Genomic DNA, 18680 nt, shown 5'->3' on the forward strand with positions numbered 1-18680 from the left:
CTTTTTTTTTCTTCTTCCTAAAGTCGTGTTGCCCTGAATTAAATTACTGCTATTGAGAGCATCCAGTACATAAATTGAAGTCATATCAAAAACCAGTAATCGGCAAAAATGCATTCATTTGTGGCGACAGCAAGGGAAATTATCGATTTACATTTTTACTATGTGCTTTGTGCGGTTATGCGCCTGATTGAATGAAAAAGAAGTGAAAGAGACAGCGCTTTGGGATTCAGAGGACGAATTAAAAAAAAAATTGAGAACACAACTACATACATGGAAACTCTCTGTATTCCTGGTTTTTGTTCTAAAAAAAAATGTTTGAATTAAAATCGAAATAAATTGAAATCGCAAAATGGATTCAATTAGATGGACAGAAGAGAAAAATGGACTGGAAAATCGAGTGCAGGAGAGAACGAGCAAGCGAGCGAGAGATAGATAGAAAGGGAAAAAAAGCACGAATGTCGAGAGCGAGATTGAATGAATTGTTGAAAAATGGTCGACGAGATTGTATTGTGTTTGATGGTTTTCATTTTTGCTGTGCCACACAGTTCGAACTTTTAACGGATTTCGGTGCGAATTTCAGACAAACAAGGAAGAGAGAGAGAGAGAGTGAGTGAGTGAGCGCAAAAAAAAATTCCAGGCCATCAAATGAATGAAACGGCGCAATTCCCACTCACACAACACAGCCAAAGGAATATAATTGTAATATTCAGTAGTGCGGCAAATGTCGTTGTCGAGACACACCGAATGGAAATCTATTCGAAATACCGAACCGGATGGTACTTTGCATAATTGTTCAGCCGAGCTAATACACCACTTTCTGTAAATGTTGGGAGTGATGCCGAACAACAACAACCGTAATAACAACACGGCCACTACTGGGATACAACTACTGGGGTACAACAAAAATTAATCGCATTTTTGTTCACTGAATTGTAAATGCCTGTTGTGTGTGTGTGTGTGTGTGTATTGTCAGATTTTCGGCAAACTCATCTATGTTTTTCATGATGGGAAATTTTCGCAACTTTGATTTCTCCGATGAATCTTTGCACATTTTTAGTTTGGCGAAAAACTTTTCCATCCATTCCCGCACCGAATTAATGGTAAATGGAGGCCAAACTGACGAAGAACTGCTGCAACTCTGATACTCCCTCCTCTCTCTCTCTCTTCCCATCCTCTCTTCTCGTCTACATTGTGTGTGTGTGTCGATTTGAATTTCAAACCCGCCGGTCATAATATTTATCGGCATCTCGTATTTACTATTCTAAGGATGCTCTCGCCGAACCGTCAGGTTTAATAATTTCATTTCGACACGAATGCATAACGAAATTCATCCGGTGTCAATGAAAATATTGTCAGCGCATGACATTTCTCATTAAAATTTCATCTTTTGCTGCTCTTTTGTGTCATTTCGTTCATTCCATCATGTTTTTTTTTTCGACGTCCTATTGTCTCGCTCGCTCTCTCTTTGCCTTTCAATCTTCCATTCCCTCTCCCTCTTCCTCTCCCTCTCTCTCTCTGTGTGTTTTGTAATCAACGATGGCGAATCAATATCAGCTGCTTCGAACGGATTCATTTGCCATTTGAAATTCGAAGCTTGTTAAGGCACAATGTTTTGCAGACTCATGATAAAAAAAACGAGTCTTTTTTTTTCAATCAGAGTTCTTTTTTCCTCTGTATTGGTCAAGATAACAGCGCACTCATACTCAACGTTGATTGATTGCACCAGTGACTGAAATAGGCTAGAATCCATTGAAGTACTCGGCTTTGCATATTTACTACAACAACGAAGAGTAAAGCAGAAAAATACACAACAACAACAACAATAACAACAATTCACTACTGAAACGATGGAAATGGAATCAAACACAATTTTTCTCTTGCCATTTTTGTGCATTTAATTGCCACCCTGATGAGCATTAAATGTTGAGAATCTCACAGTTTATGATCTGTATGTGAAATGTGTCCGAACAAAAATGTTGGTCCCTGCGTATTTTTAACCGATTTTAACGCGTTAGTTCTGTTAACATACTTGCCCAGTTTGATTATTTAAAAAAAATGTTGTTTATTTTTGCATAAATTTTAAGTAGATCGTAAAATAGTGTTGACAGTGGAAAAGAGATACCCAGCATTTCGTTTCCTCACACATGAAAAAACTGACTGAAATTCTCTATTGTGGCCGATGAAAGTAAAAAACAAAACAAAAAATGTCCGAGAGTGTCTACGGAACATAAATCGTGATTTACTACCGAGTAATTGGTATTGATGCAATGTGATATTTTGTATATTTTTTTTCTACTTGCTTTTAAACAATTTTTATATACATTTGTCGATTAGAATGGTGCGGTATGTTTTCAAAAAGTCTTTTATTTCGAAACTTTTAAATGATGCAAAAATATTGGCATTTTTTACATCATGGAGGCTGAGCTAAAAAAAAAAACAACAACCAACGAACAAATATACAACATCGAACTCATTTGCTTCTCTCATTTGGTTGGATCATTTAATTGGTTTTCAACGACATAAATTTTCATAGAATTCTGTTTCACCCAAGCCGTGTGTGTGTTTTTTTGTGTGTTGTTTTGCCCTGCGAGAGTCGATGGAAAATTCAAAACAGCAAAAACGATGCATTAGCGATACACATTGTGAATAAATGATTCGTTTAGATATTATGCTATGTTTTCTGCGAATATGCCATTGCACATTGGCATTACACAATGAATACACACCACACCGTACACATGTCGATCGAAACGGTTTTTCCATTGAAACACATAAAATTCTATTTCGGAGCGCGATTACTGTGGCGACAGCGGCGACAACAACAACATCAGCAGTTTCAACTTCATGTTCTGCTTCAATGTAAATAGTTTTTGAAAATTTATTTATGATAAACTATGGCATTTATATTTCAATCGATTTGAAATAACTCTCCAGCCGAACGAACGAGAAAAGAAAGTTTTGATTTTGCATATGCCAAAATCAATGATTCCGAAATGCACATTTGTATCGAAGATCTGATTTGATTATGCAAAACGTGTGATCGTGAAATTTCACCAAAAATGAGTCGGTGAAGAGCGCAGAAGAAGAAAAGAAAAAAAACACAAACCGAAATGCAATGAAAACGCTGTGAGGAAGAAAAGTTTGTTGATTTTCTTCTTCTTTTTTCGTCTTTGCTGCAATTTCTTTTTCTAGCATCACAAGCGGATATTAAAAACATATACATATATTTTGCCTTTTGCCTGATTACAACGATGTGGAAACATGGCATGCATTGGAAAATGAGAATGGATGCTACGGCACTCGTGTAGGCCATTGAACACTTCAACCAGGACTGAATAGTCGACGCTAGTCGAGCAATCAGTCGAAACAGAATTGAATTGATCGTTTGAATTCTCATTCGGTCTCCCTCTATCACCCATTCGCTCGCTATGTGTGTTGTTGCTTTTTCTCCAAACACATGTCGATTGAATGGCATTTGGTTTATATTCATTTTCAGTGTTGTATGGCATACGATGATGTGCTCGTATAATGTACAAAAATTTCATATTTAAATAAACGAGGTGGTTTCTTCTTTTTTCGCCTTGTTTTCTTTTATTTCATTCAAGACGAAAAGCAAATCTCCGTTTAATTTTAGTTCAACTTCTCTCTGACGCACATTGTCGAATAGTTGAAATAAAAAGAGAACGGACGAAAAGGCGAGCGGGCGCGCGTATTCATCCGGACAAATGATGCGGAATTTTATTAGAACAATGACTCCGAATCCGCTGCTGTTTCAAGCAGATTCGTTCCAATTCCGACTCAAATGGGACTCGATACGTATGCGAGGGCGCTCTTACGTTTTGCAAAAAAAAAAAAAAAAAACAGAGGAAAAAGTAAATGAGAAGAGAAGACGTCAATCGGAAAATGATTGAAACCGTATTGCCGAATACGAAACACCACGTAACAAATAATGAAAAACGTTTTAACATTTGTAATTCAAACTTCGCAACGCAAATGACTTGTGCGCGAAAATTATTTCGCTAATTTCTTTTAATTGAAAAGAACGAACGGAATAAAGAAAATTCTTCAAAACTTTGCCGCATAAAATACGATTTTCATGTGATTTATAGCACTGAAACTTGAGATGAAGTAACGTGGTTTTTTTTTCTCATATAAATTCCATTTTTCTTTCACTTTTTTTTTCGTATGAAAGAGAGTGAGTGAGTGAGTGAGATTGAGAGTTATAAAGACATAGAAACGCCATACGCTGTAGAATTTGAATTTGGGTGGTCGATAAATCGACAGCAGATTTAAAATGTGGCCATTTGTTACACTTTGTATATTTGATACAACCGAAAAGGAAGCAGTCGCATGAGAGTAATTCATCATGGATTTCTCATGAGACTCATTTTCAATCACTTTTCCAATGACCAATTCAAAATTTATTCCACTGAATAAATCATATATATGCAAACCATGTCACACCAAAAATATACAATGATTGGCGGTAAACGAACACACACGCAGACACACACACACACAAAACAAAACCAAATTTCAATATTTTATGTTTAATGAACAAAACAAAACAAAACGCAAACAACAAAATTTGTTCAAACAATATTAATGACAGACATAAAAAAAACGTAAATTTCGCGCCCCATTGAACATTCATTAGCGAGCCAATACGTAAAACATCAGATGGGGCAAATATAACGAACACACAAACACCGGCTGAAAAGTGCCTGGAAAAAATGTTTTTTTTTTGCTTTCGCTCAAATCAAATTAAAAAATTTCGAAATAAAAAGTTTCAATAGAAGAAAAATAGAGAGACAAAAAAACAATCCGGAAAATATTAGCATAAATTTACCGTTGGTTGACTATCATAAAGGCCGGTTAGACGCTCCGACAGCATAATCATATCGTACATATTCTCCATCTCGTGTTGTGTTATCCAGAATACAGCGCTTGATTATTTTTTTTCTTCAATTTGCTTTTATTGTACGATTATATCTTCTTCTTTCTTTTTTTTTCGCAAACAATGGTTCTATTTTAATTTAGACTTTTTTCCACATGGAATCCCCGCGATGTGTACACTATTTATAGAGTTTGTATCCGGTTGAAAGAGTGTTTATAAGGCACTTTGAAATTGTGTGTGTTTTTTTTTCTCTCTAAAACTCAGTGAACAACAATATACACGGAATCATGGACGCACAAGTTTGAATACAACTATCTGTACAATTAGAAAAGAGCACTGAAATTATCACCGTTCGATTCAAAGCCGTCGTAAATGTAGACGAATCGCAAGTAATTCCACATTGATACACTGCATCGATTCATTCCATTCTATTCAATTCAATTCATTGCTTGTAGGTGTACTACACGATCTTCAATACCACTTTGAGTCATGAGTTCTTTTTTTCCTTTCTATCTCTCGCTCGCTTTTTCTAATGTTTGCTGCCTTCTAAGGAGAACCAACATCCAATTTCAGAAAAAAAAAAAATCTTCCGCATTTTCAAAAGTACAAAGGATTCGCTTACACAATTGCATGTGTTGATTGATAAACGGAAAGAAATTCACCAGTGAAATAAATTGAAACTGAGAACAAAAGTTAGAAAATATCGCGTTCAAATCCACACTTTTATTCGTCGGATGGCAAAACTTTTTCTTCGTTTTTATGTGTGCATGTGTGTCTCTGTGTGTGTGTGTGTGAGTGTGGGTTTTTCATCTGTATTCTCTCTAGCTCCTCTATCGGGTTATTGTTTGTTACAAATGGCATAGAATGAATAATTTTTGCGAATGGGAAAAGGTGGGAACAATCGGCGATGAATCTGGCTTTTTGGAATGTGTAAGCGATTTTGTCGTGCATGTGATTGTGCCACTGTGCGGCCAAAATGAATAATAGGAACAATAAGAAAACAGTAATTTGTCATTTGAACAATTTGGGAAATATAAAAATTGCGAACGCGCCGACAAGAGAGAGTGAGAGGGAGAGGAAGTGGAAGAGGAGGAGAAAAAAACTATGCCGACACACGAAAGAAAGCAAATGCTGACAAATTCAAATCGTATTATGGCTGCGACGAGATGTAATGGGATCTATCGTGGTGGAATGATGGAGAGACTGAGACTGACACTGAGTGTGTGAGAAAGGGAATGAAGTAAGCGCGCGAGAGAGAGAGAGAGAGTGCGAGCACGGCACTGTTCGCCTGTGTCACACACCGTAATCGATTGACAGATTCCAAAACGAGAAGATTCGTTTCTGGCTGTCGAAACGCATTGCATCCGTGTCAAATTGAAAATTGATAGCAACTTCAAATATTTTTGCCCATTCATTCGAATTGAATGCAGCATTCACAAACGAAAGCGCCACCTGTCAAAGTGTTTTACACTGTGAATTTGGCGTGCATTCGACAGCATGTTGTAAAAATTTTCGACATTTTCCTGCCTCTGCGTTCTTTCTTGTCGAGCGAGTTTTTTTTTCTCACGCCACCACCGCCGTTGCCGTCATCGTCGTCGTTGTTGTTGTTATTATTATTCAGCAGCGCCCATCGCAAAAGTTGGCCAAAAATTCAGCAGCCAAACCGAAGTCGAAAAGAAGCTGCGATTATTTGTTTTAGATACATTGTTCCCATTGTGTACATTATTTCCACTCGACGTTGGACGTGTTTTTTTTTCACTTGTGCTGCCTTTCCACCACAAATCAGCCCATTCACAGTTCGACCTATTCAAATCGTTGAGGCGACGATTTTTTGAAGAAGCTTTTTTTTCACGCTCTCACGATGTGTATGTGTGTGTGTGTGCAGTGTGCACACTATTCAACGAATGTGGATGTTATTTGTTGGCTTGATGCTTTGCGAGATTTTGCTTGGGTTGCTACTCGTTCGTTCGTTTGTTCTGTCGGTTGGTCGGTCGCGCGCGCTTTGCCTATTTCTCATTCTCAATTTCTTCACTCTATTTATTTTGACTCTTTTGGTCTCCCGGCTTTATATGATTTCCATTCAAAATTGAAACATAGCGGAAAATTCATAGGAAAATCACTAAAAATAGGGCGGCAAAATCAGAATGTGGTGTACGATGCAAGCAGAGCGGCGGCAGCAGCGGCAACGGCAAAGAATGAAAATGTAGTAATATCACTTGCACATAGCGAAAAAAAACTCACTCTTTTGAATTCGGTTCGGTGTGTGTGTGTGTGTGTGTGTTTTTTTTTTTGCTTCCATGCATTCTCTCTTGAAACATACAATATAATCAAGAACACAAAAAAAATTTATTTTCTTGTTACAATCTGAATAAATGGGAAAATACACGGCCATCTTTGTCTTCGGTTCGGTTTTTCGTTTTCATTCCGATGTGAACGGGTGGCGGAATGGTGGTATGGGAGGGGGGTTTGAGTGAGCGAGAGTAAAAGCAAAGCAGAAAAAAAAAACAACGATTGAAAAAAAGCACCAGGAACGCTGTAAGCGAATGAATGAGATTGCATTCTATCAATGAACGAAGTGAAAAATGAATAAAAAGCGCCCGGCTTTCACAAACGGAATGAAATATTTTTATTTGACAATAAATGAGCTGCTTGATTTTTCGGATTAATTTGCCATTTGAGTTCTCAGCGCGAATGCATTACAAATGCCGAAGCTTTGAACATTTTCAAATTACAAATGCTTAGAAGCGATCACATTGCTTCCTTTTCATACACATTCACTGTTCCTGTCTCTCTTCTGCAGTCAGATCTTCAGTCTGGCCGGCTCTTCTTGTCGTCACTTTAGTTTATTTTCTTTTCATCGTTGATGAAAATGCATTCGTAACACGATGATTCTTTGGCAACTGTTCGTCATTTGTACAAGAAGTAGGAAAATGTGGTGAAATTATTTAATTGTATTGTTGTGAACGCTTTGCTGAATGGATTTTTACTCCTTTCGTGTTGGTGTTCATTTGTTCGTTGTTGCAAGCAGCAGCAGCAGCAGCAGTAGCAGCGGCACACACCAGAGCCAACGCTCGTTAGCAAATTCCATAGACGATGAAGTGATGTAGAAGAATAACGGATGAAAGTGGTAACGATAAATCATTTGAAAAAGGTATGTGCCACACCTACAACACACTGGCTTTGTTGTGAATAATGTGCATTTGCAGAATGAATAATATGTTCGAATTGGATTGAATCGAAATGCAGAAATCGCAGAGTCGTGTATATGCAACGAAAGGAAAAAAAACTGCATCGACAACGGAAAAATTGCATACACATCGAGCAAACTCGACCGCGATCACAGCAAACAAATAAACAAACAAACGCACAATACACACACACACACACACACACATAGACTGAAAACACAAAAACTACACAGGACGACGGTACTTGACACACTGTTTTTCACGGGATTTTCGCCCCGAATTAAGTCCCGAATTGATTAATTAGTTAAGTTGTCACAATGTTTATTGCAAATAAAAAAGCGAAAAAATAATCGACGCCGCAAATACACAAAACCGGCGGCGGCTATTGTTTCGATCTTGTCAAACACACATTTTCCAACAAAAAGGCACACATCAGCACATGTCCAAAAAACTAATTCGCATTTTGTTTGTAAAATCAACAATCATGCAAGTGCAACCGAATATTCCATTTCAACACAATTTTCTTTTCACTATATTCAATGGCCACGAGCCACAATGCACAATCGAGAGATTTTAATTTGCAGGCAAAATAATACCACCAAATACACATCGATCGAATGGGCCTCCAGCCTGATTTTACCGAAATACCGAAAATGCAACAATTTAAAAACACACAAAAATATGCCAAAAATCTATCATCATCGGTTTTTTCCCTCATTCTCTCTCTCTCTCTCTGGTGCTGGATATTGTTTTTGTGCGATTCTGGCGGCTTTGTTAGAGCGCTCACGTTAGCATTGTTTTAAATAATCGAAATCAATATTAACTATATCAACCATTCGGCCAATGGAATTTCCAATATATCAGCGATCAGGGACTGAGGCGTCACGCGCGCGCAACTCAATTCAAATTGAAACTGACTAATTCGTGTCGATTTTCTCGTTGATGCGCATTTATTTACATTTTCAGTTTGCGCGTTTCGAACACAATGTGTTGGGTGCGGGAAAAAGAGATAGAGAGAGCCAGAGCGAGAGCAAGCGAGCGAGGGAATGAGAATAAAAGAGTTTTATAGGAACAGGAGCCATAGCATCGCCAACTAAACGCTCCAAACAAAATCGAATATTTGAAAAACAAATTAAGCAAGCAGTTCATGTATTACAATCACAGTGAAACGATGAAATAGATGAGAAAAAAACAGCAGCAACAACAACAACAAAAACATAAAACTAGCAACAGCAGCTAGATCGCTCAAAAATCGAGAAAAAGAAAATGTAATAAAAACCAAAGCAACAACATAAATTGAAAAATGTAAAAGAGATGGGGCAGGATGAAAAAAAAGTGCGCGCAAGTATTTACACATGAATATTGAATGCGGTGTGTATACACAATGAATTTTCATTTTTTTATTTATATAAATAGCACAACCGATCAGAGATAGAGAGAGAGAGCGTCGTTGGAAGGAAATGTAGAAATGCGAATAGAATGGGTGCGGGCGAACGAGAGAGTGAGTGAGCGTGCAGGCAAACAGGCGAGTGTCTGAGATGAGTCAAATATGTGTGCACGTTCGCCGCTTGTATACATTATACAGTCTAGTAGAACGGGAGATATGTGAGCTCACGGACGTGCTCTGTGTAAATAATGACGATGGTGGCTACTTATACAACTATCAACACCCATGTGCGCATATTGTTTTCATTTCCAATATTGTTTATTATTGCCTCGAATGAATGCCCAGCCTCACATTCGATGCCTTTTTTCCATTTTGCTCTTGTTCTTTCTTCTTTTTCTCGTTGCTGCTGTTGTTGCTGTTACTCTCGTTCAAGTTTTTCATTTATTTTTCCTCATATATATTTTGTATCTCTCTTTTTTTCCCGCCTGCGATGTTATACTCTTTCGTTTTATGCGTTCGGAAGACAACTCAGTACACAGTAAAACTATACAACGAGAATATTGAACATTCATTTACATCGGCTACAACAACCAGACCATTCAAATTGATTGCTCCTGGTGTTGGTGTTGCTGTTGCGTCGATGTTGCCTTTTCCATTTTCTCGTCTCGATAATTTATTTTCCCTTGATTTTAATCGTAATTTCAAGATTTCTAGCGTGTGTAACGCCTTCGTGCACTTGCTTTTGAGCACACAGCACGATGCCTACACAACGTATTCGTTCGTCTCGGAACGGTCTACAATTTTTCCATCAACGAAGGAATACAATTTAAATGTGTTGATCACTTTTGATCAACGCATTCCTTTTCCAACGACGTTGCGGTCTTCCATATTCACCTTGTTGCTTTATAAGGGGGAAATATACCTCAAAATTGTGGCCGATATACACACAATCTTCCTATCAAAATGAATCATGAAATTAATTTCCCGATTGTTCCTCATCAATTTGAGTCAAAGGTAAAACGAATGAGGTATGGCAATTTTCCACGAACTCATCAATTGATTTCAGATGCGCTTCGCTTAGCAAGATTTTTTCTTTCGAAAATGTCAGCAAAAAATCATATGCAATCTATTCGATGAACAAATGGTGGAACGAAGAATTTCCATTTCTTGGATTGTTGACTACCATTGTTCAAACATGAGCTGAAATTTTTTTAATCTACTTTTGATGAAAATTATCGACCTTTCCATCGTCTACACATCTAAAATTGGTTAAATTCGATTTTTATTTTTAGTTTTCGCTATTCACAAGTGTTTGTGTGGTGCTTGTTGCTCTTGAAACGTTTAGCTCGACTCTCGGCAACTACGAATACCAGCAATAAAAGTACATAGCTACGTGAACGTACGAACGACGGAACAAACGAATGAATGAAAAAAAAGCGAACAAAATCAATCTGTATGGTAATATTTCATTTTATAATACGTATGATTGCGCTAAAGAGCGCACTCAAATCCATAGTTATCGTTCATCGCACTTTGCACCAACCGCAATTTACTTAAATGTATTTTACTTTTATACTGCATACATTTATTTTACAAAGAACATTTAAATTTCATTAAAAGTGATTAAAAGAAAGAAAATAGAAAAAAGGTCGTGGGCGCGCATGAAGTAAATCCCATATCACCATACAGATTCTGTATTACAGAATATATATAAATTACGCACACCATTTTTTCTTCTTCTTTTTTTTCTGTTGTTCGAAGCAGAAATAAAATGCAACATCATATTACATCTGCTTTGCCTGTTTTGCTATCAGAAATGAAGTGAATTATGAAAATAATGTGTAGTGGCGGTGAAGCTTGAACATTTTCCTCTCGCATAAAACTCACTTGAACTGCTCACGTATTCCGTTCTCAGATGTGCGTCATTAGTCGTTGGCATTACGGGCGAACGAAACAATGGAATTTATAGTACCAATGCGTTTTTTTTAAATTTCAAATGAATTTAATAATATAGTGGGCGTAATAATGACCTAAGCGATTATAAAAAATTAATGAACATACAGAACCGTTGATCGATTGAACTAAAAAATCGGAATTAGTGTAACTCGATTTGAACATTTCCTTTCTGATCTTAATTATTAATATTTATACAGTGGTTTTTCTTTTTTGTTTGGTAGTCAGCACGAATGAGAGAGAAAGTCGTTAGTGGTATACACATAAAGAAACATACAAACCCATTTATATATGCATACCGTGCACACAAATTGACTGACTCAGATGTTTTTGTTACATGTACTGAAGCCACGTGTAGCAGCTAAAAATGTGAACGCAAAAGACAATAGAAACTTAAACACTAACACCAACACAAGAAGGAAATTATTAATACCATAAAGAGAAATAGAGAGATAGAGATAGAGAGAGAGAGAGAGAGAGAGAGAGAGAGAGAGAGAGAGAGAGAGAGAAAGAGAGAAAGCGAAAAAGGGAGAAAACATTGCCAAAAACGACAAATACGACTATTTCTCGACTGAGTTTCATGTTTACATGAAATCACAAAGACCACAAATAAAAAATTGAAACAACAACATTTAACTAAACTAGAAGCATGTAATAATAATAATCATAACCAGCAACAAGAGAAGAAAAAAGAAACGAAAAGAAATGTTTTATTATCTAATACGCGGCGGTATGTTTACTTACCCCTGGTAATGTCTGTTTTTCATGCAACACACTTTGAGCGGTTGCTGCACTTTCTGGGTTGAAGTACGTCAAAAACGCGCAGCCTGCGATTTAGTTTGGTTTGGTTTTGTTTTGTTTTGTTTTTATTTTTCATTTTCCATTTTGCATGTTGCACATTACACAAAGCACCCATCGCATCAGATGACATCCAGCGCAGCAACAGCGAACACAGCACACCACATCGCCGTGCAACAGCGCAAGGACAGAAATGGAAAAAGGCACAAATTTGAAATATGTTAGTATTTTCATTTTGCTTGAGGTTCTCGGCTTACTATTTTTGAAATTGATTAAAATGTAAAACAGACATTTTTCACACTTAAAAATCCCTCTATTTAGCGGATATTTCCTCTTTTTTACCGCATAGCAAAACATTACAAAGCTAAAAGCACACAGTGTCCCCAGTCTCCCGTTCCAAGAGAATTGTGCTCCAATTTCCAAAGTTCTTCTCTTAACCCAGCAGCAGAGAGTGATTCGGGCGAAAAATACAATGGCACAGCTGAATACCAACAACAGATTACTTGGAAAATCCTTATCCACTTCAATGATGCCAAATGCGATTTTCAACTACTATTATAATCTGATTCGATGACCTATTTCAGTTTTCATATTTCAAATTAAATTCCATACACTTTCACTATGTCTTACATTTTCGAATGAAATGCATTTTTTGCAGCTTTCTTTTCTTCGAATACTTTTCTGCCTTCATCTCATGAGAATTTTATGCTTTTAATCATGTCATTCTTAGCATCGTTCAGCATATGGAAATCCACTTTAATGGAACACGTTTTTCTCCGTTCATTTTCCACTGGACATTTTCAAACAACTAATGAAAATGATTGCACTTTTAACGAACCATGCTCCGGTTTTTTGTTTGTTTGCCCAATCCTTAATACATCGATTGGCTTGATAGATTCTTGCGATCGCTGTGAGCAATTAAAAAAGAAAAACGGCTTAAGATGAAAGGGAGGGAGAGAGAGAGAGAGAGAGATAGAGAGAGAGAGGGGGGGAAGGGGCATTCTCATTGTGACTGTCCATATTATGCACAGTACACTGACCATATATTGTAAATCAAAACCGCAACGGTTTTCCATTCTTGCTTCGGTCACGAAGTAATATTCTCGTGTTTTGGATTTGTGTCGTAATTGTGCTTGTGTTGTGGCTGGTTGGTGCCGGTCTTCTGTTATTTTGTTCTCTCTCTCTCTCTCCCTTTACATTGGCCGCTTGAATGCGCGAAGTCCGTTGCCGTGCTGTTTCATATTGATTTTCATCATGCCCCCCGTCCACTGCCCGCAAATTATATCAAAGCTCACCGAAAAAAAAGGAGAAAGAATAAGAGAGAATCCAGCGAGAAAAAAAATGAATGTGATCTTGCTTTTAGATGAAAGATGGTTTCTCTGAGCATAATACGGTTCGGTTCTTGTTAACATCAGTCCGTCTCATTGTTCTCGCCTGAAGTGCATCTGGAAAATATGGCTTCAGTGTCTCTAGTCCTTTTTTTTCTGAGTTTGCTTCGCGTGTTTTACTTTTTACCAAATGCTTTTCTTCTTTGTTGTTATTGTTGTTGTGTTGTTGTCTCTTCCTCTTTATCATTCGATCATGATTCATAAAAATACGCTTTTTTGTGTGTCGTTTTTTTTTCGCCAGCCTTATTTCATGCATTTTTTTGTTGTTTAAAAATAACCGAGTCGTAAATCAAAATGACATTCACTTTTGAGAAGTAATGACATTTGCTGAGAAATGGAAGGATAGACAGTAGACACATACACATAGAGGAAGAGAGAAGGAGATAAAAAGCGAGTGAGTAAGAAAGAAAGAAAGGAAGAAGAGGAGGGAGGAGGAGCGAGTGCGAAAACGTGAACTTAAATATCTACAAATTGATCGGAAGCTTCATCAATGCGGTAATGGCCTAGGCATGGGCGAAAATTCAGTAATTCAAAATTTAGTGCAAACGACGCTAAAAGCCTTTTTGAATCGATCCGACTGTTTTCACCATTTAGTGTGACTCGCTATTCCACACATTGTCGCTGCTGTTACTGTTACTGCCATTGTTGGCTTCTTCTTCTTCTTCTTCTTTCGGTTTTTATATATAGAAGATTCGGCGCGGCTTCTTTTTTCGCCATCACTTCAAGCGCGTTCCCTCAGCGAGTTTTCCAGCCGACATTCTATCTTATATTCATATCTTGTATCTGCTTTTGCACAAAGAAAGCTGTTGCCTTTGTCACAGTTGACAGTCTCATCATCGCTCCAATTCTTTTCCCGTCTCTGCTTTTGTTAAATATATTTTCGGTATCGAATGTATTTATCTTGTATGATTGTTCGGGCGGCACATATTCGTTCTCGTGCTGCTCGGGTAATAGTGTCGGGGTGGTGTTTTTTTTCTCTCTCTCTGTGTGTCTTTTGTGTAAGAGTTCGTGTGTGAGCACACATCTCCCCTCTCCACTTCTCGCTTATTCTCTCATCCTCACTTCGGCTGTATGGTTGGTTTCAACATTTTTTTCCCATCTTGTTTTGGTACTTTGCTTCAATGTTGGCTTCCACGTTGGTTTCTCGATCGTGCTTTGTCGCGTATGCTATTTTGTTCATCATCAAAGTCATTGCATTGTTATTACGGTTATTGCTGATATTTGTAGCAGTCAATGTTTGATGTCGTTCTACTGGAATAACGGAGCCTTTTACGGTGTAGATACAAGATAGTTGTGGTGCAAAATAAAAATACAAGATGGGTGGATGGATGGATGGATGCACGAAATCATGCTTCGCCCAACATCCTCCAACAAATCTGTTCAGTGCATTCTTCGCTCTCGTTTCGAGTACCGTGTATCATCATCATCAACATTATCCTTTACAGCGTAAACTTGATAAATAAGTACTTGCAATTGATGATTAATTGGAGACGATTGCAACGCGAATTGTGCCATATTAAGTGCACATTATGTATTTAAAAATGCGATTGCACGACCTGTGTACTGATTATTTATTATGTCAAAAATACAATGCGGTTGCTGATAGAGTTATCGATCGCGTGATTTTTTATTCTGCGTTTTTTCTCCCGTTCAATCAAACTTTCAGTTTCAATATTGACGAATTATGAATTTCGAAAAAAAAAATATTTCAAAACCATTAACATTGAAAATTATCATCAGTTTTCGTGTTGGGTGTTATTCATTTCATTGCCAAATTTTCATTTAAATACATGAAATATAGAGCATAATAACTTACTATGTTCGTTATGAAAGGCCAACATTTGGTCAATTTGTATTTATTTACAGAGCGAACAATTTTGTGTGGCTTTTCAGTCCAAGTCTCTGCGTTAGCACACTCACCTGAAATGGGAAGGAAAAAAAGATCAAAATCAGATTTGAATTAAGTCGATAATTTCAAAGTCAAAAACAGAATACAAACACACACTCAAACGGTATACAAATAGCGATTAATCATACTGCAGCGGGCAAAATGTACGTGTCATCGATAAATTAATGACGTGAGCTTTGCATTTAATTTTACCCAGCCAAACGGTAACTACATTAACTGGATTGACCTACTAATTGTGCTCATCAAGTATGAACGATGAATAGCTCTGTGTTGAGCTATATAAAATATTCACTTTGATTTTTAGTTTGGTTTGCTTTACCGTCTCGTCATATCAACGTGTCTCTCATACCAATTTGATTCATAGTATATGTTGATTGGCTTAAAACAGGTTAGAAAACGCATTTACTTAATCTACGGACGGCATTAAATTGCGAACATTTTCAACTGCATTGATGAAATCGGATATTGATTTCGGAGGGTTGCATATCGAAGCAATATCCGAGCTAGAAGCAAAAGGTAAGCGGGAGGTCGAAGTAATTTGGTGCCATCATTTTCTATCATATATCCATAAACAATGACAACGACAACAACAACCGTACATATACCGTTTGCTGGGCAAATATTCATATAATCCAACAAACGTTCAATTCCTAATCTAACACCGACTGCGAAAATGTTGGCAAACACATTTTCGTTTTTTTTTTGCTTTTTGATTTTTGCTAGGGGAATATCACGCTTGAATTATTTCAAATATTTCAAAAAAATCCAATTTATCTCTAAGAATCTGTCGTATGAAATATGGTGGATATTTGTGAATACGGCGGAATATTGTGGATTTTTGTGATTATGAATGATATTTAAATGTATTTATTCGGATTTAATGCAAAAAATCTCAAATATCTCCAAAATCCACAAAAATCTGATTCATTTATTCGAAAATATGTCATACAATTGATGTTTATTTCAAATATCTCAAATATCTCACAAGATTCAGGAGCGTGATATTCCCTTAGGATTTTTGTACACGAAAAAAAAACCAACCATGTAACCGAATCCAATCGGTCGATCGCAAACATCAGTAATTCGAACAGTCAAGTTGTTGGTTTTCGATTTGTTGGTTCATGATATCGACAATGGTCGTCACCGTAAGTGAATCAATTGATGACAGAAGCGAAAAAAAGCGAGTCATCCGGTATCATGAACTGATGTGTGAACGATTAAAATTACTGAGTGTGTGTGTGTGTACGTATATATAGAAACAATTATGGGTTATTGAACCAAACGAAAAAGTTTATCACGGCTTGAAAAACATAGCTTTAACTTGATTGAAGTTTTCTACCGTTTGTTTTTTTTTCTGCCATGCTCTGTCCACCCGTTTGCGGAGCGACGAGGAGAAAAAGAAATGTATTTAAAACTCAATCATAATAAACGTGCAAATGTATGTGGCTTACTACATGCAATGAAGTTTGCAGTAAATGTGTAAATGAACGTATGCGCTGCTGTGCGTTACGCGCGAACGCACAATTACTTTGTTTTAACGCGATTTCAATTTATAATTTAGTGTGTTGGATGAAAAATCCGAATAATTATATATGTTTTTCATTCAGTTTAATCACTCGTCGTAGACGATGGAGCCCTTCGCACGAATGCGCCACTTGTATGTCAAAAGGAATATTTGTGAAGCGCTACCACAAAGAGAGCGAAAAAAAAATAATTAAACTCCAAAGCGTATGAAACATATGATTTATTTTCAAGTAAGTTCATGAAAAAAGGAAACGACACCGAGTGACTGCAGAAGAATTGAATGGGGAGAGCAAGGGAGAATAGAAAAAATGCGATGGAAAGCGATAAAAGCGCGCTATAAAAGCGATAAAATTAAATGAGAAATCCGCGCGACTAGTGTCATTACACTCGTATATGTCATATACACATTTAATGTGCCATTGATTTTTGGCCATACGCTTCTTCAAATGGAATATAACATTGAGTGCTAGTGCGAGAACGGAAGGATAACGAAACGACCGGCTCGGCTCCATTTCACAACAAATGTCGGGAAAAAAAATGTAAATACACAATTCGGTCTCTCGTACTATTTTTTTTTCTTCCCTTTCACGCTTCTCCTGCCCTACTCACCGCTTCGCCAATTCATGTATCTAATACGGACAACCTGTGCTTCTCTCCCATAAGAACCAATGTATTTGACGTGACAGTGAATAGCGGTAGCGCCTAAATAGGATCTGCGGCAACTTAAGGAACTATCAATACTTCTTGTTGTTGCGAAATTCATGACAACAACAACAAGTATTGATAGTTCTTAAAAGTTCCGCAAATTGCGAATAGGCGCTACCGCTATCTTGCGCCGGTCAAAAGCACAGTTTGAATACGGAACAACTACGGTAAATCGTAAAAATTTGATCGGCCAATTGCGTTTACACATACACACATCGACTTGACGTTTTTATGGTTTAGTTTTCAAATCTGATTGCACCCATAAAAATATGGATGCAAAATTATAATGGTTGCGAATAAATTCATAATTCAATTTCCATAAAGCTGGCCAAGTGTTGGGTGTATTTTAGATATTTATGTATGAGCTTTGCCGCCGATTGACCGTTAAAACAACGCACCGTTGCCCGTTACGGCATTTAATGAACACGCACCATAACAGCAACAACAATCTGAACAACAACAGCACCACCAACAGCCAAACAAAACACACGAAATCCCATTGAAAGAGAAACTAATGAAGACGCAGTTATGAGTGTTGAAACTCGGCGGTATGAACAGCAACCACAACGAAAGGAAAAGACTTGGAAGAGAGAAAGAAGAAAACAACCACTGAAAGAAAGCGGGTATGCTTTGATTAAAATGAAAACGCATCGAAAGCAAAATACGAATAAAAATGACGATGAAGTTGAAAGTTGGATATATCGAAAAGTTTTGCACATTGTTTTGCTTCGCTTTCTCTCTCTCTCTTTCTCTCTCTCGTCGTCTGTGGCTTTTCGTTCTTCCATCTTTTTTTCCCTTCAGATTTTCGTTTGTCATCTATCACACACTGTTGACATGTGTGCATTGTATACATAAGAGGAGAATGAAAGAAAGCAAGCAAGGCTGAGAGAGAGAGAGAGAGAGAGAGAGAGAGAGAGAGAGAGAGAGAGAG

At 37.3% G+C, this 18680-nt stretch overlaps 1 protein-coding gene across 6 annotated transcripts in view; it reads right to left on the reverse strand.

Annotated features, from left to right (window-relative positions):
• Positions 1-18680, reverse strand: part of LOC129579316 (CUGBP Elav-like family member 4) — a 337351-nt gene that overhangs the window by 294087 nt on the left and 24584 nt on the right. For 4 of the 6 annotated variants that reach the window (XM_055469281.1, XM_055469280.1, XM_055469279.1 and 1 more), the window contains exon 3: positions 12170-12252. In XM_055469281.1, coding sequence (XP_055325256.1) covers positions 12170-12252 — 83 coding nt within the window. Of the gene's footprint in view, positions 1-12169; positions 12253-15427; positions 15532-18680 lie in introns of all 6 variants that reach the window. The other 2 variants (XM_055469283.1, XM_055469282.1) reach the window with 1 other exon arrangement.

The sequence above is a fragment of the Sitodiplosis mosellana genome, unplaced genomic scaffold (assembly GCF_009176505.1).
Source record: "Sitodiplosis mosellana isolate CC-2019 unplaced genomic scaffold, AAFC_SMos_1.0 Smas_scaffold_6226, whole genome shotgun sequence".
Lineage (NCBI taxonomy): Eukaryota > Metazoa > Arthropoda > Insecta > Diptera > Cecidomyiidae > Sitodiplosis > Sitodiplosis mosellana.